Source organism: Puntigrus tetrazona, chromosome 1 (genome assembly GCF_018831695.1).
Source record: "Puntigrus tetrazona isolate hp1 chromosome 1, ASM1883169v1, whole genome shotgun sequence".
Classification (NCBI taxonomy): Eukaryota; Metazoa; Chordata; class Actinopteri; order Cypriniformes; family Cyprinidae; genus Puntigrus; species Puntigrus tetrazona.
The window spans coordinates 15545674-15569085 of record NC_056699.1 but is presented as its reverse complement, the minus strand read 5'-3'; the positions used below and the strand labels follow the sequence as shown (position 1 = coordinate 15569085).

At 34.1% G+C, this 23412-nt stretch overlaps 1 protein-coding gene across 1 annotated transcript in view; it reads left to right on the top strand.

Annotated features, from left to right (window-relative positions):
• The window catches only part of pspc1 (paraspeckle component 1), a 54388-nt gene that overhangs the window by 12456 nt on the left and 18520 nt on the right, over positions 1-23412 (top strand). The window contains 3 exon segments of the mRNA XM_043246182.1: positions 11782-11887; positions 20361-20418; positions 20582-20712. Coding sequence (XP_043102117.1) covers positions 11782-11887; positions 20361-20418; positions 20582-20712 — 295 coding nt within the window.

Sequence of the window (23412 nt, the reverse complement as noted above, 5' to 3'; positions counted from 1 at the left end):
CCATTAATCTTGGTTACTTGCCCCAAAACTGACAACTCCTTCCTGAGTTTGGATTATCAATAAGTGCTCTTTTGTGTTAACACTGCAAGCTGTCTGTTGGATCTGCTTGCCCTTAAATTTATGACATCCCATCAGGCAAGCAGCAAGGTATCATGGGCAAATTAATGACGTTGTTGTCCTGGGCAAGTGTCTGATTCTCTCTAATATCCTACAGTAATATATATGAGGTAAATATGAGAAGCATTTTTGCCCCATATCTTGAATTTTAGGGAAATTCTAACTAAATTCTAACATCACACAGTGAGTTGTTGCACTGCATCATATTTATCATCAATCGTGTGATATTTCAGATGACCCACTTAGGTTTTGGGTAGCGCAAGTGTGTTAAATGTGTGAAAAATGTTAACTTAATTTTTCACTGTAATTAATTTTAATAGTAATTATAATTATTATTAATAGTAAAAATAAAATCTAATAAAATGATTATAATTAAAATTATAAAATTATTATATATAAAGATAATTTATATTTATTTAATAATTTCCTTCTTAATTCTTATGAGTAAAATATCTCTGAAGTATATTCCCATTCATATTTGCAATTTTGAGCATCCCAGGGTGATAATGAGCATAAAATTATCCAGCCATGGCTTCACGTTTTACAGAAATATAAATAGGAGGGAAAACAAAGCACAAATTCCCTCCATCACAATGAGAAAAGCCAAAGAATATATTTCTGATGTGCAGCAAAAGATAACTGAGCTTTGCAAATGTTCTTTAAGAAAAGATAGAGCTGTGAAATTCCCATTTCCACTATCAGGGCAATAATTAAAAATTTCCAATAAACATAACAGCACCATTTTATTCAATACTTTTTGAATCCTTTCATTTGCCAGTCTAATAGCTCTTTTTTCTCCTATAATGCCTGAGTTTAGAGAACACCTAAAAGGAGTTCAGAGAACATTCCTTAATCACACCAAACCCTTTAGATTCCCAGCTCCATGTTGGTGCTTCTTCTCTTGAGTTCACCTCATTCTTTTTCTGTAGGTTTCAAATCAAAACCCATTTTTGTGTTGTTTTTAAGGTTTGTGTTTGGATTATTGTACAGTTGGAAGATCCAAACATGGCCCATTATAAGATTTCTAACAGAGCCAGTCACTTTTTTTTTATCCATTTCATCCATTTTTAATTTTTGGTATTCGACAGAATCCATGATGCCATGCGTCTAAACAAGTTATAGCATTTCATTTCATTGTACACATTTTTATCCCTGTGTTCTCCAAACACATCTTGGGTGATTTTTTTTTTTTTTTAGTCCAATTGAGGTTTCAGTCATGTCTGATAACTGAATATGCTGTAGATTGTTTTTGTATGAGGTAATATAATTTTTCTTGAAATTTCAATCTCTAGATGTTATATTTTTAATGCATGTAAAGCAAAGATATAGCCCTACATTGTTTTGCGCTCAAGTTTACATACCGAGATAGCGTTTTTATTATGAATGCACACAAATAAAATTCTTGACAGATTACAAAGATGTATTACTCTTATCTTTATGACTAAAAATGAACAGTATTTTAAGAGCCTCCATCTGTCCTGCAGTGAGCACGCTACTCCATGCAGAAACTACTTTTGTAAGAACAGTGTACTGTGTGTCTCTCTGGGTAAAGTTGCTAATACTTTGATTTTTCAGATGATAAGCCATATTTGAGGTTGATGAATGATAGGCCAGCATTAGGATGTCCTACCCATTGTACTGTATTACCATAGACTAGCTGTTAGTGATCTGTTAGTCACAGACGTTTTCTGCCACTTATAAAAATTTTGTTATCCAAGCCTCTTCAGGGGCCTATTAGGGGGCAGCGCTAGCAGAGAATATTATGAGTGAGACCTTGACTGTATACACATACAGAATGTAATCCACATTAGTAAAAGTATCTGTTTTCATTTTTATTTGTCTATATAGAAATTGGACGACCACGGTACATTATCAAAGAAACCCAATTTTTCCCTCGACTACATTTTTAGGAAAACCATGACACTGGCAACACAGCTTCACTGCTGCTTCTTGTAGAATTTGTGTCAGACTACATGCAAAACCCTCCCCAGGGCATTTGGAAACAGTGGTTCTCTTGTCGCACAGATAACCTTCCTCACTGCGATAACTGCAGGTTGAGGTCAAACATTACCAAACAATTAATTTATGCATTAAAATATTGATTAATTGCATGCATTAATTGCATGCATTTTTACAATTTTTTTTATCAGCCAATCACATGGCAACTCATTGCATTTAGGCATGTAGGCATTGTCAAGATGATCTGCTGCAGTTGAAACTGAGCATCAGAATGGGGAAGAAAGGTGATTTAAGTGACTTTGAACATAGCGTGGTTGTTGGTGCCAGACAGGCTGGTCTGAGTATTTTAGAAACTGCTGATCTACTGGGATTTTTCATACAACAATCTCTTTTACAGAGAATGGTCTTATCCATCTTTGGAGAGAGCCCACCGAGCTACGACACTGAAACCAAAGCCATCTGCGCCACAGAGATCAATGATTGTTTGCTTTCTAGACTTTAGGGTGAACCAAGTGGTGCTACAGCAGGCGTGGAAACAAAGAGATATTAGGGCTTTTCACACTGTGCTTATCCCTAAGCTGCTGCTGGATGCTTGGCAACAGACAGCCAATTAGAAATTGAGCAGTGAAGCTTGTGTCATGTCAGTAACAGAAAAACATGCAACAGAAAACAAACAGCAGCTGGTGAGAGAAAAGTAAGAAATAACAACACAAGAAATTCAAAGATGTATTCACATACTTTGCTCTTTGTTTTCTTTCTTTCAGACTTTTGTCTTTGTTTTCTTATCTTTTTGTCCATGCCTAGCACAAATTACTTGCAGTAGCTCTGCTTAACCTGTACATTTACGATCAGTTTCTCCATCTTAGCTAAACTAAAGGCTGCAATATTTTTTTTTTAATAACCGGAAGTACACATGAATAGCAGGTTTGGTCACAATTTTTATGTGGACTGCTGCTCACACAGATTGGGTTCAGGAAGATGTTTTGTTCTCTTTTTATCGGCAAACCTGTTTACTTTGTTAGCTGCAAAATGTACAAGGTTTGGAAAGAGGAGGGAAAAGGAGCTTAAATACAATACAGTATGAATCATTTGAAAATTGATAACTACAATATAAATGGTTTGAATCACCTCAGAAAGAGGAAAAAAATATCTGCACAGTTAAAACAGTTTAATTGCTTTGTGAGGTTATTGTAGGAGACACACCTGAATGAACAAGAACATGGCAAGTTGAAATGGGAGTGGATGGAGCTCTTATGAAAATTATAAAAAGAGAGGAGTAGCATTAATCATTGAGTTTTGTCCTCTTTTAAAGGCATAATTAATAGCAAAGGCATAATTATATTGCAATGGGATTTTAATTGTGTAATAAATCGATACACAGATACATTTTCCAGTGGATCAAAAACGTCAGACCTTAAAATCAAAGTTTGTTGACTTTGTTGACACATGACGTTTCAAAAATTCTAAAAGAACAAGATTACACTCATTGCTCAAAAGCCCACAAGAGAAACTCCAGAATAGATTTTTTCTTTATACATAAACAAGAAGCCCACAGAGTGGTAGATTGTCACACTGAGCCCCAAACTCTTTCCGATCATGGACCATCTATAAGTTTAGACAAAGGCAAACCATTTGAATCATGGAGATTTCAATTCTGAGGTGGTTTAACATATAAAGTATGAGCTAAATAACTATTTAGGGTTAAATGAGATGAAATTTCCTCTTCTATATGATGAGATACTGCAAAGGCTGAAAAATAAGGAAGAAATAAGATTTATTATCAAAAAAATTCAAAAACGATAAATCACCCAGTACAGATGGGTTTCCTGCAGAAATTTATAAATGTTTTCAAGCAGAGATCATTCCTCTTCTGAAAAGAGTGTTTAATCATGCTTTAGTAGAGAAAGTCCCTCCAAAAACATGGGCTGAGGCAATTATCTCGGTGATATATAAGGAAGGGAAAGATCCCACGCATTGCATCTCTTACTGGCCAATAAGTTTACTATGTAAAGATGCTAAGATACTAGGCAATTGGCAACACAGCTTCAGACAGTTATTAATAAAATAATTAATGCAGATCAAACTGGATTTTTATGCCTGGATGTCATCGAATAAATAATAAAAGGTGTACTCTAAATATAATGTCAATAGCTTAAATCAAATCCCATCCATCATTGTTCCCCAGTCTTGATGTTGAGAATGCAATTGATCAGGTGGACTGGGGGTTCTTGCAGCTCATGCTGAATGTAATGGGTTTTGTTTTTATTGATTGCTTTGAAACACTGCATACATGCCCCACCTCCAGAATACATGTTAATGGTCATATCTCAGATTTCAGCTGAAAAGAGGAAGCCACTAGGGATGTCCTTGGTCGCCTCTTTTATTCACAATCAGTATCGAAGCACTTAGCTGACCTAATTTGGAGTAATCCACTGATTTTGGGTATCTTAGATAAAATGAGGACACATAAATTTAACTATAACTATATGCGGATGACACTATTTGATATAGTATATTAGGGACCCCAAATCCTCTATACTGGACCTCCTAAAATGTCTCAAATTTTTCAGCCATGATGATGAGAGGAAACTAGCTAGCTGATTTAAACAAGATGGTTAAATTTAATTGGCCAACCCAGGGATTTCAATATCTAGGCATTATGATTACCCCGGACACGTCTCAACTATATAAAGCTAATTATGGAACATTGGATGATCACATTCAATTGGATCTGGAAAAATGAGAAACACTGCTACTTTCTTTATTGGAAGGATTGAAATAGGAGGAATATTCTTCCCCGACTGCTATATCTATTTCTGTCCCTCTCTATTTGGATTCCAGTGCCCACCTTCAAAAGAATGCAGAAGATGATTTCAGTTTTTATTTGGCAACGGAAAAAGCCCAGAATAAAATCCTTCCTAGTTTGAAACTGTAACATGGGGAGCACAATTACATGAGGCAGTCAAGTGGTTAAGAAATAATGAATAAACAAAATGGCTGTCTTTGGAGCAAAGTTCATGCAATGAGGTGTCACTCCAGGCTTTATTTTGTTCTAAACAAACCTGTAATAAGCAGTAGATTCGTAATATCTGAATGAGATGCACACAGAGGGTTTTGCGTGGGATTAGAAAAAAGATAAATGCCCCCTAATATATATCCAGAGCAATGAAGATTACAGAAATAAAATTTTGGATTTAAAGAATGGGAAAGTAAAGACCTAGTTTTTATACAGGTATGTGCAGAAAAATTTGAATATCGAGGAAAAGTCCATTTATTTCATTTGTTTCAATAGGAAGATAGGGGAACAGAGACCCCGAAATGCAGACGAGCTGAAGGCCTATATCAAAGCAACTTGGGCTACCATAACACCTCAGCTGTGTCAAAGGCTGACCACCTCCATGCCACACCACCTTGACGCTCAGCTGTGTCCCAACGAATTACTGAGGACATAATACAATACATTAACACACTTTTCAGAAGACTTTTTATACATTTTTTGTTGGTCACATAAAATATTGTAAATTGGGGATCACACACATATCTTTTGGGACTGGACTAAATCGAAATCATAATGGTAGGGAATCCGAGAGGAGCTGTTTTTTGGGATCTGCTGAGATACTTGTACTAGTGGCCAAGAAGATAATAACTGTATCCAGGTATAAACCACAGCTTGGAATGTATACCTGACAATGTAAGAACGGAAAATTAGCTCAAAAAGGAATCATTGAATTTGAACAGAATAACTGTTTTATGGTTTATCACTGAATTAGCTCTATAACATTAACTTTGCACTGGATTTCAACGTCCAAATTATAGTGAAAACCCTATTAATTAGCACAGTAACAAGATTTTAACTAGATTTTAAGCAGTTTAAGACATTAACTAGTAAGCTCAAAACACAAGATGCTTCAATGTAATTAAGGCTTTATTGGATAAATCTAAGACATATAAACTAATGCAAACACACGCATTCAAACATTCATACAAATTTCAGGAAGAGAGGAACAAGAGAAAGAATAATCTCATGAGAATGAAAATGTGGAATCCCAAGTTTAAAGCAATATGTTACAATGCATAGACCTGAACAACAATCAGTAACTTAATTAACCCTTCATTAAGTTTCTCAATGAGGTTAAAATTTATATTAAATTCACCAGTTCATGAATCTGGAGGTTTGTACTTGTATTGCCTTTGTGTTACGGGAGTCCCTTAGAAAGGGGTTTCTTGCGATTGCTGATTGGCTGGTAGGTCAGTTGTCGTGGAAGTCTTGGGAAGCCAATGATTGGGCATTGAGTCACATTCTGGTTGACATTTTGATGCAGTGCATTTAGAGACTTGGAGACATGGCAGGTGAAAGTAAACTTAGACAAACTCTTACGGAAAGAAATAGAAACTATAGAGAAGAAATAGAAGGAATGAGGCTAGATGGGTTTTCTTCTCATTGTGGTTTGGCAGCAGCGGGCTGGAGCATGATGGAATGGCTCTCAAAGAACGCAAAAAGTGATGGCAAAGAACCTAGTTAAAAAACAGGCTAAGAGCATATTTAGTTTTTTTAATTTTTATTCTCTGCTTTTGGACAGATCCCATCCATCCAATTAAGTCTTTACTAATTGTTTCACTAATTATGTGGTCATGATGTGCTGTGTCTTGGTTGACCATTAATCTTGGTTATTTGCCTCAAATTTGACAATCTACATTCTGGAGTTGGGATTATCATTAATTGTTCTTTTGTGTTAATTTAGCGAGCTGATCTGTGAAAGAGGATCTGCTTGTGTTACGATGGCTGGTGTTAGGGTCTAATTTTACAACGTGAGTTTCAGCCAGAGCTTACATGTTAAGGCTTTTACAGAGCAGAAATAAACATGACAACTTGGTAAATGTTATATAAAAGTATAAAGGCTGATAATAGCTGAATAAAAACAGAAGAATAATGGTAAATTAATAAAAAGGATTATGTCTAAGTTTTGTTTCTTTAAACTAGTTTGTAATGCAATTTTTAGTTCAAGACATTTACAGGTAAAGGGAGAAAACTAAATAAAACAATAGAGATAAAAATAAATATATAGGCCTATACACAAAATATATTTCACTTTAAAATCATATAAAGAATAACAGAACAATAGAAAAAAAAATGCTGAGGGACATTCTGACAAGTTCCCGGAAAGGAAATCTAGGAAGCAGAAAATAAGCAGCACCCTTGTTTTTAATTATGTTTTGATTTTGTGGGTATAACCATTAATTTCAGAGTAACTGTTTCTTCTCTTAGAAGGCAAAAATGCTGAAGGGGGTTCTAATGCTGAAGAAAGCTTAACTACTAACTTGGGCCATTTGAGGTACCTCATGTGAGTTTTATTCAACACCAAATTTGGTCAGTGTATTCTAAAGCCTTTTCGAAGATCTGGTGGTATTACAAAATTTGATGCCTTGCCATGGGAATATATATTTTCAAGAATATATATTTGAAGTATAAGGAACAAAATCCCAATCTGTTTTTACAGCTCCTCTCTCAGGTGCTTTGTCAAACACAGCTTAATTTTTGTCTGTCCAATTACTATTCATGAGCCTCTCTCCTGATTGGCCTGTTGTTTTCTGAGCGACACACAAGCAGACCAAACAAATGTAACAACTTCACAATTATGTCACAGTGCTAGCTGGAAGATTTAGGAAGCTCTTTCAATATTCGACAACATAATCAATGTTACTTAATGCAAATTATGAATATGATTGCATACCCTATGTTACTGGCAAAAAAAAAATAAAATGAACTATGACAGCTGTGGTTAAACAAGGTAAAACGAGTGGACTGGACAGAAACACTTATCAAAAATGCACACTTATTATCAGAAAAGGTTCAACAAAGTATTTTATTTTGTTGTTACGGCCTCGTCTAAAGTTTTACTGCAACTCACCACCATGTCCTTTATGGAATAATGTCTGTGTGCATGTGTGTAAAACAACAAACTGACGATTTCTATATAATCAGGTGTAATTGTATATGCATTGTTGTGATTAGCTGGACTAGTGACTATTTGTAGCTGGAATAATAATGTATCTGTAAAAATGGTTGCCCGCTGAAACTGAAATGTTTATTGAAATGATCTTGATCATGACTAGATAGACACGGTGAGTTTGTCCTCACTATAACTTAGTAACAATCCTGTCAGAACAGGCCGGCTGATCTGGTTTCTTCTAGTTGACCTGTGTGTAGCTCAGTAATTCATGAAACATGGGCGTTACATAACGTGAAAAAAGCCAGAAAATTTGACAATATGGGACTTTTAATTTCTTTAAAACCTTTAGGTAGGCATTTTACATAATTGTTTTCCCAATTATATTCATTTAGTATATGTTATATATTACATACTACATAACTATATGTACTAAATAAATATAATTGAAAATAAATCAGATTTTTTTAATGTAAAATGCAGGCCTTCAGCTGCCTTATCTGCTGGACACTTCAACCTACCTTTAAAAGCATTTAAATGCATCCACAAGCCTGTTCTTCTCACCTTTATTCATAGGATGAGGGAGGTGAAAGATGTCCAATGGTGTTTACTTCACTCACATGGTCTGCCTATAAATCACTCACAAGCAACAACATGAGGCTGTGGTCATGCTGAACACTGCAGACATTGACATTTCTATATTTTAGTGATTTTAATAAGGAGCCAATTAAATAATTTCACCATAATAAAATAATCTTTATTTTCTAGTGCCTTTTAAATGTTACATCTCAAAGCACTTTACATAAAACAAAACAAAAAATACACTCTTAAAGATGATAAAAACAAAAAAATACACTCAGAACACTTTCAAATAAAATTATTTAATATAGAATAAAAAATAATAATGTTAGTAAATAAATATTAAAGAAATAAATATAAAGAAAAAAATATTCAGAGGAGCACATCGACTCACAAGTACTCTCACAAGTATCTAAAAACATTACAATATTACAGACACATTTTTATTTAAAAGAAAAGTTTAAATTTGGTATGAAATATTGACATTCAAATAAGAGTTTTGGCACACCTTACTGAGTGGCATGATTCTGACATAATGAATTATCCTTGGACATGTGCGATGGTGCATTGATTTTAATTATTTTCTTCTAATATCTTAAGAATTTAAATAGTTGTTTTTGGTCAGTTGGTCATCATTCAGATAGCTACTTTTGTAGGATATATTAGCCTGCTGTTAGAATGTTGTTCTTTGCACCACCTGGTGGATATTGTGTGAAGCACAACAATGTTTAAAAAAAAACATCTGAAAAAGCTCTGATCAGGAACCTGAAGATACATTTTAAATGTCCAGATCTGTATATCTTATGACAATCCAGGAAATACACTGTCACCGAGGCCTCTGTACATTTCTCATGTTCAAAAATGAAAATCTGTTTCGATGTTTAAAACTCCTCATATGAATATCTGCATGACGTTTATAATTTAGTTTAGACAGTCTGCAAGTTTTGTATCTGATACCTTTTTTTTTTAAGTACTGCATTTTCAAACAAAATACATTCAGATAACCGATTCTTTCATCTGTACTTAATGATATGAATAATTCAAATTGGATTCAATAAACAGAACTGACAAGAAGACGCACAGTATGTTTATACACACATTTAGTCTACATACATGCATGCATATATATATATATATATATATATATATATATATATATATATATATATATATATATATATAGATCAAGCACGCACACATGCAAACTCATATTCGATGGGTTATTGATATATGTCCACAACCTAACCAGAGATGTTTCTGTGTCTATAAAGGCATCTCTGTCACTGACTAGCCCAAATCAGCCCAGATCAGATTAAAAATGGTCAAAACACAATATACATGCATGATCTACTGCGCATTATATGATCTATATATATATCTATATTGATTTATATCTACATTGTCTTTTTTCGAGGCCAGTAGACCCAGGAAGTCCCAGGACAGTGCCTCTGTGTCCGTCTGACATACTCGCGTGTACGTGCATGCTGTACTGACACTCATTCAGTAAACATTTACTATCGGTATGGACAATAATGCAAAAATGGAAATGCTCATTGAATTTGTGACATTTAAAAATAAGGCTATGACCCTAAACTGAATGTTTTTTTTCTGAGAATGAACTGTCGATCTGTCAGAGCACCTGGCAGGGTAAGTTTAAAATAAAGAATTCTCATGGTTTAGACAGTTTAATCACATATTTCTCCCACATCATCCCATTCTGTTTCCTCCACTATTATTGATTTATTTTGTCCATAGAAATGCGTTATTCAATGCTGTAATTTGATACGACTGGCTGAAGTTGAATATGAACTGTGGGCAGACCTGACTAATCAATGATTAGAATCATTGTCGATTATTTTCATTAGCGCTAATACAGATTAGTTTTAATTATACGTTTTTATTACAACAACTTAAAACTAAACATACGTTTGTTCGTGAAATAGCCAGGTGCTAATTGTTCGAGACAAGCTCGTCGCATCTGAAAATGGCTCTCAAAATGGCATTTCACACATGCATTCAAATTCATGTTTTTTTGGCTCTGAAGTTAATATAATAAAGAAAATGATAAAACAATGTTGTTATTTTGTAATTGTAATTTCAAATAAACGTTTCTGTTCAGAACAATTTAAATTAAGACCAAAAGCAAGCACAAAAAGTTTCCAGAACAAGCTGCTACTGAAGAGCCTCCAGAAAGTCATATATTTTCCAGTCTCTCCCAATTCATATTCCAACAACTTTTTTTTTCTTCTCTCGATGGCTTGATCAGACATTAACTTGAAAATTAATATTGAAAAACTGACTTTAGAGTATAATCGAAGGGGGATTAAGGTTAGCAAACTTTAAAATGTACTTGTGGGTGGCACAAAAAAGTGAGTGAGTTCATCCCCTTATGGCTTAAAATATATTTAAGTTTATTAAATAAATAAAAAAATCAATGATACAGTCTGTTGGTGGGTAAGATTGCAACAGACATTGGGACAGAAAGGGACTCTCCTAAGACACCATTATGGAACAATATATTGGTCCCAAAGTGTTTTCAGGATATGCATTTAAAAAATGGGTGAAGAAAAGAATCTCTCATCTAGAACAGTGTTTAGAGGAGCATTAAATCGAAATACAATTTAGGCAATAAGGAATTTTTTTAGGTACTTACAATTGTGATACTTTCTAAGAGTTAAAATCTAGATGAAACTATTTTAACACACCTGGAGCAACTTGTCAACTCGTGCCAACCACTATACAAAATAATTTCTAGAGCAGGGATTCTCAACTCTGGCCACTGTCCTGCAGAGTTTTGCTCCAACCTTGATCAAACTCACCCGCTTGTAGTTTACTAGTAAGCCTGAAAAGTGTGTTTGATCAGGGTTGGAGCTAAAATCTGCGGGACAGTGGCACTCGAGGACTAGGGTTGAGAAAGCCTGTTCTAGAGTATATTATTCTCTTATGATAAATAAACCATTGCCTGAACTAGAGTGAACTGAATAAAGTGAGATGGGAACATGACTTGGACATTAGCATTGAAGGAGAAACATGGGGGGAACTGTGTAGAGATAGTGTTACATCATATTTAAATTCTAGATACAGAATGATATCATTTAAATTTCTCCAATATTTGTATATCACACTATCACTATATGAGCATGTGCAGTTTTACTTAATGTCAGTTATATATGTTTAGGCATGAAGAAGAGAGACGTAGGCGTGAGGAGGATATGATGCGCCATAGAGAACAGCTTGACATGAGACGGCAACCAGATGGATTCAAGCCCAGTTTCATGGAGAATGTGAGTACAAGGAAAATCCTTCACATTAATTTTGACATTTTAAAGATTAATTTTTATCTGGGTTCCAGAATAACTAAAATGGTCACAAATAAGGCAAAAAATAATGTATCCTTGATCTTTTGACATATAAGGGTTCATTGTACTATAATAATAAGGTCCCACTTTATATTAGGAGGCCTCAACTACTATAAACTTGCATTTAAATGAATAATTTGGTACAGTGCACTTATTGTGTACATGCATGTTTTTACTTTTGTACTTTAAAAAAAAAATTAGAACATTTTAAAATGTAATTTTTAAAAAAAAATATAGCTTCAAGCAACAGTTATTGGGGTATTTTTGGCTTTTCTTTTGAATGTTGGACTTTTTTCGGAAACTCAGAATTTTTATTTAAACACACTAATACACTGTTTAAGTTTGCAGAGACTTGAGTTGTTGAAGGTACAACTACAGCAGTTTGCTCCATGTAGCTTAGCATTACACAGATTTTTATCAAGTTTTACCACACAGGATTAAAAAAACCAACACAACAGCCTTTGGCATTCAGAGCCAGTGGTTTAGCAGGCTTCAGAGGAGAAGTTTAGGAGTGAGAATTAGCTCACATAAAAGCTCACATCTTTAGCATTTTAAGCAGCGCAACACGCAAAGTTAAGTTAATTGTGAAGCAGCTTACGGTTAAAGGAATTTTTTTCTTTGTAGAAATAGACTCATTTTCCAATTGCCTCAGAGTTAATTAGCTGAGTTTTGAATCCATTCAGCCGATCTTCGAGTCTGGCGATAGCATTGTTAGCATAGTGTAGCATAGATCGTTAAATTAAATTAGACCAGCAGCATTGTGTTTTGATATTTGATATTTTGATGTTTTTATATTTTACCTATTTAACCTGTTGATCAGTACAGTCCCACATAAGGGATTTTTATATCCGTGCCCCTGGGAAGTATGCTCCCACATATGGGATTTAGACTTTTTGGTGATGTTGCATAACTGCCAAATTCAAACTGCAATTTTTGCGTGTTTGCTGGAGCAGAGCCAGAGAGAGACGTGCACTGTGCTTGTCATATCACAACTATGCAGTGTTCTTTACCTCATAATGCATGTTTTAGGTTTCAGACATTTAAATACACATATATACTAGTAAAACAATACATTTAGGGCTTGTAAAATACACCCAGATGTAACAATAGCAATCCATTCAAATTTAATTTGCTGAAGTGTTTTATTCTTATCACATACACATATGCTGTGTAGTTAGTAACTATAAAGTTCACTCTATTCTTCATCTACTTCACCAGCCACTTAGTATCATGTATTTCAGGAGAAATTGATGAATCTGCATGCTGCAAATCCGACTGACGGGACTCTCTGAACTTATGATCAATGAACAAGATAATTTATAAAGGTGTTTAAACTACAAAACACACTTATTTACACATTTGTGAATTGGATAATCAGATTGTTAATGACATGGTAGGCAAGTAAACACAATTAAAGTAAGAAAAAAAAGCCACACATCTGGGACCGCTAGGATATTTTAAACTCTCCACTGAAAGGGTTAAAATCTGACTCTTCTGTAGAAAATGGCAACTTTTAATTTTCCTCCAATCTTAGTACACAATATAACTGCAGAAGAGTAAAGTTGTAAATAATAAAATTTAGAAACTCTTTGGTAATTTTGAATGCAATGCTACTGGACTAATTGGATTTTATAATCAATGTTAAACTATGCTAAAAGTGCTATTGCTAGACCCGTAGATCAACTGAATTCAAAAACTGTAAAAGTCAACTTATTAAGTTGACTTCAAAAAAAAATTGAGCCATCCTTTAACTCAATAGCTGAAGAGTCAAAGTAAACAGTATGGTAATTGGTTAAACTGTAACTTATTAGAATGTTAATTATGCTAATTAACATTAGTAAAAAACACGACCACTGTCTACCTTGGAGAGGTATTTCTTGGATATATATAGCAAAAATAATAGCAGAAATCTGCTCAGTCATTTCCATGTGGCTAGGTCGAAAGATCATTTGATCAGATTTCGGACAAAATTGGAAAACCTTTGTGGGAGAAGTAGGAAAAACACTGTTTTTCATTTACTTCAATATGGCTGACAGGCACGTTCATCTAAAATGACAAATCGGCATAACTCGGGGAATTAAATTATTAAAAACAAAACATAATTTGAACAATGTTTTCAGAAGTTCTGAAACGCTATGTGGCGCTGTCTTGAAGCTTTTGAGATACCTCCAAGTTACAATGTTGATGTCCTCCACTGATTTTGATGCGGATAAAAGGGTTTAAAAGATATTGTCAATTGCAATGAGAGTTCAGTTCATATTGTTGATGAAGTGTACCAAGTTTCGATTCTGTTGATCAAAGTTTGTCCGAGATCCAGCCTCTAAACCATTTTTGTTAAAGTTCACAACTTTTTTTTTTCACTAGAAGCAAAAAAAAAATATGTTCAGTAATTTCTGTGCAGCTCAGTCATCTGAGATTTTGAAGGAGGAGTAGCGAATAGACTGAATACTGTACTTTTCAAAGGGGTTGCTGCTGTAATGGGTGGAGTCTTAATGTAACTTTGGGGTCTCTAAGACCTCCACTAGTTCAAAATTAAAAAAAAAAGTAGCTGTAGCTTTTCAAATATTATTTAATTAATTCAGTGATGTTACTCTAGTTTTCATATAATCCTTTTAAATCATTCTAATATATTCATTTATTGCCAGTGTTGGAAACAGTACTTATCTTGAAGAAAAAAAGATTTATTACTTATTTATTTATTTATTTGGCATAAATGACTTAGCAGTGTTCTATCAGGTCTTTACTTCAATCAGCGTATCAGGTCTGCTTTTGCTTGCATTTCAGGACAGAATTGTCACTTGCCTAATCTGCTCATTTTTGCATTGTCACAAAAGTGTATAACTTTCACCCCTTTTCATTATTGCATTCAGCGGCCATACAAAAGTGTTCTCGGCGTTCGCCTGGTGTAGAAATCATGCATTCTGTCTTGTGAAAACAGAGTAGCCGGGTTGTTGAAGTTGCGTCTTTTGCTTGTTCTAGTTCTTGTGTAAATATGCACATAACAGAAGATATTTCATATGCACACTATAAATCAGCACAAATTTATTTCATTGCCACGTGAGGAGTTGGATCCCCCAAAATGAGGTGCTGAATGGGACTTCGGAGATGCCGGATCCAGCTTGTTCAAGCACATATTAAGCCCTGTTGTAGATGTATTTCATGTAAAGTAAAACATTTTGTATGTACTTATTTACCTTTGGATGATTATAGCTTAGAGCTCATGAAAGTCAAAAATCCAGTATCTCAAAATATTAGAATATTTCCTAATATCAGTCAACAATTGTTTGGGGCTTCTTTAGTACAAACTCCAGCATCAATGAGGGGAGGCTTGGAAGCGATCAGCCTTATGAGGCACCGTAAAGCCATCAGTCTGTATTGTTGGGTCCTTTGGAATTGTGTTAGAAATGTCTTTGGGCAGTATTCTCAAGTTTGTGGTCATTCATGTTGTTTTTAATGGAAGTCAAATGTAAATATTCAAATATTTTCAGTTCAAAACTTTCAAAAAGAGAAACAATTTCATGATTCAATTCATGATATTCTAATTATTTCAGATACACCTGTACATTCTGTTAGAATAATAAGACACTGTACAGTTCACCATTCATATGAAATAAGGAAACAAAGAAGCTGCATCAAAAATACCATGTATATACATTGACTGTTTAATGATGAGTTGAGGTTCCATAAATGCATTTACACAATAAAATTACTAAGGCATAAATGATGTTATAAAATATTTTTTTGTATAAATGAAGCAAATAACAAGTCTTTAAAGAGTTAAAGGTAGGGTTAGAGTTTGTCTTGGACAAGCTGCAGCAATACACAACATCCACACAAAACAACAACACTTTGTTAGTTAAAATATCACCACAGTTCACTACAATTTACTATTTCAAATCCTAATAGATACTGGTATAAATTGTTATAGCGATTACTTCTACATAATGGAACTCTACAGCACTTTCCTTATGGCAATGATTGATATACACTTACTATTGCTTACACATTCTTAAAAACGAATGACTCATAAATGAATTATAGGGATATATACTCGCTTACGTCTATGCCTTTTATAGCAACTTCAATAAGACGTACCAGCTGAGATTTTGATTGTACTGAAAGATTGCCATACCAAGCCTGCATTCCATAGTTTAGTAAGCTTCCCAATACTGCTTGGTGAAACAGCAACATGATTTCATGACTAACTCTGACCAACATGAATCTTCTTAAAAAAATTATAGTGTAGCACTTCATTTTACAGTACGGTGTTCGTCTCTGATACATACATGGTAAATATATTGTACCTTCAGGCAAGTGAGTGGTATCAAAAGGTACTTACCTGAAAAGTGTGTTCATGGTAATAAATAAGAAACATGGCTGTACATGCATGGTAATTAATTTGTACATACAGACAAGAACAGTCACTTATTGGTAGTGCCCATACATTGTAACTAGACACTTGACTTAATGTATGTAAATGGTAAATATATAGTACTTAAGGAGAAGTGGTTACACACAGGCACGCCCTTACAGTATCTGTATATGGTAACTAAAACACTTACTGTACTAATAAGACTTACTGTACATACTAATATGTACATGGTAAATTTGTAGTACCTTCAGAAAAATGTGCTATTATGTGGTAACAAACAAGAGACGTACTGTGCTTAACATACATACTGTACACAAACATACTTAAATATTTAGTACTTACAAGCTGTAATGAGTGAGGCATGACATTTCATATATACAGGTGTTTGTTATATAATTGGAATGTCATCAAAAAATTGATTTCACCTATTCCATTCAAAAAGTGATATTTTGTATATTATATCAATTGTATACTTGTATATTATATTCATCATTACATTACCCACAGACTGATAAATTTCAGATGTTTACTTCTATGTATTGCATGTACTTACTTTTGCCTGAATTACTGCAGCAATGCTGCGTGGAGTGGATCAGTCTGTGGCACTCTTCAGGTGTTAGGAGAGCCCAGGTTGCTCTGATAGTGGCCTTCAGCTCTTCTGCATTGTTGAGTCTGGCATATCACATCTTCCTCTTCACAAAACAGGTGAAGCAGATGAGTTTGCTGACCAATTAAGAACAGAGATACCATGGTCTTAAACCAGGTACTGGTAGCTTTGGCACGGTGTGCAGGTGCCAAGTCTTGTTGGAAAATTAAATCTGCATCTCCATAAAGTTGGTCAGCAGCAGGAAGCATGAAGTACTCTAAAACTTCCTGGAATACGGCTGCGTTGACCTTGGACCTCAGAAAACAAAGTGGAACAACACCAGGAGATGACATGGCACCCCAAACCATCACTGACTGTGGAAACTTTACACTGGACCTCAAGCAACATGGATTCTGTGCCTCTCTTCTCTTCCTCCAGACTCTGGGACCCTGATTTTCAAAGGAAATGCGAAGTTTACTTTCATCAGAGAACATAGCTTTGATCACTCAGCAGCAGTCCAGTCCTCTTTGTCTTTAGCCCAGGCGAGACGCTTCTGACGCTGTCTGTTGTTCAAGAGTGTCTTGACACAAGGAATGCGACAGCTGAAAACCATGTCTTGCATGAGCATAGTGGTTCTTGAAGCACTGACTCCAGCTGCAGTCCACTCTTTGTGAATCTCCCCCACATTTTTGAATGGGTTTTGCTTCACAATCCTCTCCAGGGTACGGTTATCCCTTTTGCTTGTCCACCTTTTTTCTATCACATCTTTTCTTTTCCTTTCGCCTCTCTATTAATGTGCTTGGACACAGAGCTCTGTGAAGAAGCAGCCTCCTTTGCAAACCTTTTGTGTCTTGCCCTCCTTGTGCAAGGTGTAAATGGTCGTCTTTTGGACAACTGTCAAGTCAGCAGTCTTCCCCATGATTGTATAGCTTACAGAACTAGACTGAGAGACCATTTGCAGGTATTTTAAGGTAATTAGCTGAATAGAGTGTGGCACCAGCTGTCTTTAATATTTTCACAATAATCTAATTTTCTGAGATACTGAATTTGGGGTTTTCATTAGGTGTCAGTTATAATCATCAACATTTAAAGAAATAAACATTTGAAATATATCAGTCTGTGTGTAATGAATGAAAATAATATAGAAGTTTCACTTTTTGAATGGAATTAGTGAAATAAATCAACTTTTTGATGATATTCTAATTATATGACCAGCACCTGTATGCATACATATATGCATAGCAGAAAACATTCTTGAAGGCCGTAAAATTTAGGTAAAAATAATAAAAAATGCTTGTGGTGGCAGGTAACTTTTTTATAAAATGCTGGCGGGGAAAGAGTTTTTCCCTTACCATATTAAATGAAATCAAAATCTTTCATTATATTTTTTGACATTTTGTTAATAATTTTTACTTAATATAAAAAGATAATATATATCTGTTACCCTTCATATGAGATCAGTATCTACAAAATGTATCTAAACCGCCAGTAGGTGGTAGCATCTTTAACGACATCTCTAATGAATATTAATTAATGAGTCATTGAAGCTTTCAAAAGATTTGTTTAGATGCCTGATTCATTCAAGTATGAAGCAAGTGCCTGTTCTAATGAACAGACTACTGAATCACTGACTCAAATGATTAAATATTCAAAAACATGAATCATTCATTAGCAAAACACAGCTGTGCACAACATGTTCTGCTGTGATCTTTATTTGGAACTATTCTCATTAACCAAGTGAAGCGAAAATGGCTAGCATTATATCCTTTCAATAAATTCAAATTCAAGTACTAAACTAAGCAGTAAGATGTTTTAATCAGATTAGTTGTTTGGTCGGGCAAATAAAGTTCTCTTCTTTTACTTGCCCGTTCAAAAAAACTACTCTATTTCTTGAAATTCTACTTGTCTCAAACAAGCATTAAAGTAATCCACACACATTTGGCGAGTTGGCGACTGTCAAGCCGTGCATGAATTTTTAAATACAGCCGTGTTTCTTATTTGTTACATTTACATACACTTCAGGTAAGTACCTTGTGTTAGCACTCTGTTGGTACAAGATATTTACTGTGTATCAGAGAAGTACACATACTGTAAAATAAATCGCTACCGCCATTACGGTGATTTACATCACATCACTGCTTTGTAGTTTTTAATTTCAGTTTCTAATTCTTTTATATCCTGATTCTTTCTTAAAAGTACTAAAGTGTCATCAGAGTATTTTTACACAACCTTGAGGGGCACTTTAATACATTAAGTATGATTTGTTAAGATGGAAAAAAGACACTTAATAATAAAAGGATTAATGTTAAGTTTTTACAAGCTTATCCAAGAAGAACTCTGGCTGAAGCTTATTAAAAGCTGTACTAAAATCCCCAAAAAGTAACCGTACATAAGCATTGGTGTTCTCTAAATGTTCAAGTCAAGTGAACAGCAGTGATGACAGCATCAACAGTCCCTCCTCTCTTCTTAGGAGCAACTGGAAAGGATCCAACAGTAAACTAACATTGCTTTTCAGTTTAGACACAACGTATTTACTTTAAACATTTCAGAAACAACAGATGTTATAGTGGCTTGTCCAAAATCATTGTTATTAGAAGCACCAGATTTTTTAGGAACAGGTGTCATGTGTCATGGATTTTTTCCATAACAGTTGGGACCATATGATTGTCAAGTGAAAATTGGGCACCATGCCAGGGTTAACTCTAAAATACCATCAGGCTCAGTTGATTTCTTAGTACAAAATGATTTCTTTTTATAAATGGCTCACTGAATCATTGACTCGATTCATTCAAAAGCGCTGAATAATTCAATAACAAAAAAACACTTTACAACTGTTTTGCTGTGGCTGTGCTTAGAACTATTTTGTTAGAGAAATGTACCAAAAATGGTTAATAATATGTCTAAATGCAAGTCAGTTAATATTAACAACTTGTTTATTGAACTAATGTTGCATAAAATCAGTGTCACATTTGCAATCATGCTGATAGTCAAGAAAACATCACTCTTGGTTGTGTGATGTTGCTTACCTGTATCATATAGTACATAGTATGATTATTATTTTTGTTTAGTTTTTCAGAGGATACAGAAGAAAGTGACATGTTTCCAAGAAGACAAAATAAGTAAAAATTAAAAAAAAAAAAGTTTTTACCCCTCGGCTCTTATGCATGGATTAATGCTTATTAAAGTTAACGTTATTCAGATTAAGAGCTCTGTTGTTGACTGGTAAGGGCGTCTATGAGACTTAAAATGTCTTTTACTTAAAAATTTAATTAGAATTATGTATGCCTATAACTACTATACAATATTATAGTCCTGGGTCTAAGACATGGGTTTTTGTTTTAAAACTAACTAGAGTTTGTGTGCTTGTGTAACCAATTGGGTACATTTTTAGTTTTGTGTGGATCGAATCTTAAAATTAAAAATGTTGTCTTCACTTTCAGAGAGAACAGGATACGAGAATGAATGAAAGGGGGACCCATGGAACTATTAATATGGGAGGTAAGATCACCTGCATTATTTGCATGTATATCGCATGTATTGAAGTATTACTATTTAGATTATTTAAATGAACACTTAACTCCCGTTTACATATTATATCATATTGTATTGCACTATAGTTAAAACTTTCCAGTGTATGTCAATTGTACATTGTCTCACATAGATTCATTTAACCCTGTCGCTGTGGTTAGTGGTAACCCCTCACAAATGGGCATAGCAGGCCACATTGGAGCCATGGGGCCAGATGCATCATCGAATATGGGAACTTCCCTGATTCCGGATAATGGAGTTATGGTAATGTATTAATGTTTGGCATCTGCTAATTGTATAGTTTGTGCTATTAATGTGTTACTTTTTATTACGTTGGCTTGGCAAATTATTTACACTCATTAATTAAACATATTGTTTTCTCAAACTTTTTTTTTCCTAAAAATGACTATCAAAACAAAACAAAATCCATAGATTTGCATTGACAGAATGTTCAAATAATCCAAGACTATTCAAACTCCAAGTACAAGGCCTGGAAATGGCACAAACTCTTTCCGTTTTAAATTTTGTACCAAGAGACTTTTTGTAGATAATGATGTGTTACATGTGTGTACTGATTTTCGTGCATGACCGTGAACTGTAGCTTGAGGTGCACTCCATTGAAATTTTACAGGTGGTGTATCAAGAAATTTTGCCACACCCACTTCTGAAAGCCATATCAAATGTAAATTTCACCAGTTCTGATGTGTGTACAGAGTTTCATGCATTTTCATGCATGTTTAGACCTTCAAAGATACAAGGTTGGACGTGACACTATGATTATAATGGAATATTGATATTAAGATGTGTTCATGGCATGACTTGTGTGAAGACTTGGGCAGATTTACAGAGTTACAACAAATTCTATGGCGAGATAGCGAACTTTGTCACACCACCATATCATTTGGATTCACAAAGGGCTTTTGATTGGATTGACCGAATATAATTTTCATGTCTTTAAATCTTTAGTAGTTCGTTAGAGCGCAAGACATATGACTTTCTGTTGCCAGCAGGTGGCACTATGGCTGTAGCTGAATATAGTGAGGGCATGTAGATCTCTTCAGGTCAGGTCAATCATGTAGTGTTTGGTGCAGATTTGAAATTGTATGTTTGAGTTATAGCAACCTTTTTTCATGTCAGACCGCCACAGACATGCCCTTCAACAAAAACTCAAATACATTTAACATCACAAGGGCCTTTAGACTTCGCTGACCAAATTTTGTGTTGCTATAGGAGGAGTTCTTGAAAATTTGAATACTTGAAAATACCAAATTTGGTATACACGTGTAAAACTATGTGTACATGAAACAGGTGCACTCCGTTAAAAGTTTATAGGTTTTAGACTTTGAGAGCATGTTTTGATTAATTCTGCAGAATAATAATAAATATAGCTGCAAACAGCGATGAAGGGCCAAAGCCATCAGTTGAGATGCCACTCCGGTGGCATCAGGAGAACGTTGCACATGCATTTACAGTAACCCTCTAGCATTCTTGTTTTAAGAGATACAGCAATGAATGGGTCGATCCAAACCATCAAGACACACAACAAACACAGAGAAAAATATGTAGAACTTGAGTCATATTTTACAATAAGGTTTCAGTCATTAACATTTATTATTATTTTACTTTTGCAGCTTTATATAGATATCAATGCTAATTGTTGTTATTCAGCTTTATTTCTCCATAAAATTTAGAATAAAATATTATTCATATAATAATGCAGTGATATAATATTGAAAGCAATGTATGTCCAAGCAAGAAGAAATGTAAAAATTACTCAAAAAATCTGACTTAAAACAGGTTATTTAATAATGTACCTTTTTTCAGCACACAGTAATAAATATAAAAAATAAATAAATATCTCTACAGTAAATTGCAAATAATGTAAAACTTATACAAATTAAATGTAACCTTCAGTTTAAGTATATTTTTGTAAAATATATTTTTTAGAAAATATACTAAATTACACTAATATTATTATATTTTAAAGTGTGTTAAAATTTTATTATAAAAAATACACAAAAGCATGATGCTAATATTATATTTTACATGTTACAATTTTTAAAGTACATTTTATACACACAAAGATATGTCAGTATGGTTATCTTGATGAGTATTCATGTAAACACATACTGTCTTCATAAGGTTTACAATTTCTTCTACACATAACTTTTTTACTGCTTGATCCCCTTACAACACAAAATGAAAATGAATGAACATTAGAAAGTATTTTATTTCTAATGGGTTTCACATCATATTAAGTTTAAGTCCACTGAAGTTAATCTGATTTGTGATTAGATAGAAGGGATACAGTAGCGGCTTCTGGGCATACATATTTTCAGAACCAACAATATCACGCAAAACCTAACCACATTTTTATATTTACTTATATTGAAAAAGTTTTAATTCAGTCAATCTTTTACCCCGTTTTAACATGGATTTTTATGGAGACCGGCTGTAGATGTTGGGCAAAATGGCAGATAGCAGTGTAACATACATGTACTGATTGGTCAGATCACCTGTCAATCAAGCTCTTTACGAACAGTCAAGTGAGTAGTTGCATATCACAGCCATCTTGGATATATTTAGGATCACAAGAACTATAAATATTAATTGAGCAAATAGTATTTGAAACTTGTGTATATATTTGGGCAAGGTGAATAAATTAAAAACTCTAATCTGTACTGTTCACAAAATGAAAGTTGACTCATGGTTTCTAAACTTCAACACCAAAGCTGGTTGTTTTTGCAACTACTGCACTTTTAAGTCTGAATAGTGAAATTTTAGATTCAAGTTCATTTTTATGAAATTCTAGATTTATGTTTAATTTTATGTAATTAATGGTTAATATAAAATTATTAAGCATTTATAGGTCCAAACACCATTTTTGTTCATGTCTAGCAACTCTGGTTACAAAGTTGAGATAAGAGAAATAAACTAATTTAATTGCAGTTTGACATTATTTTG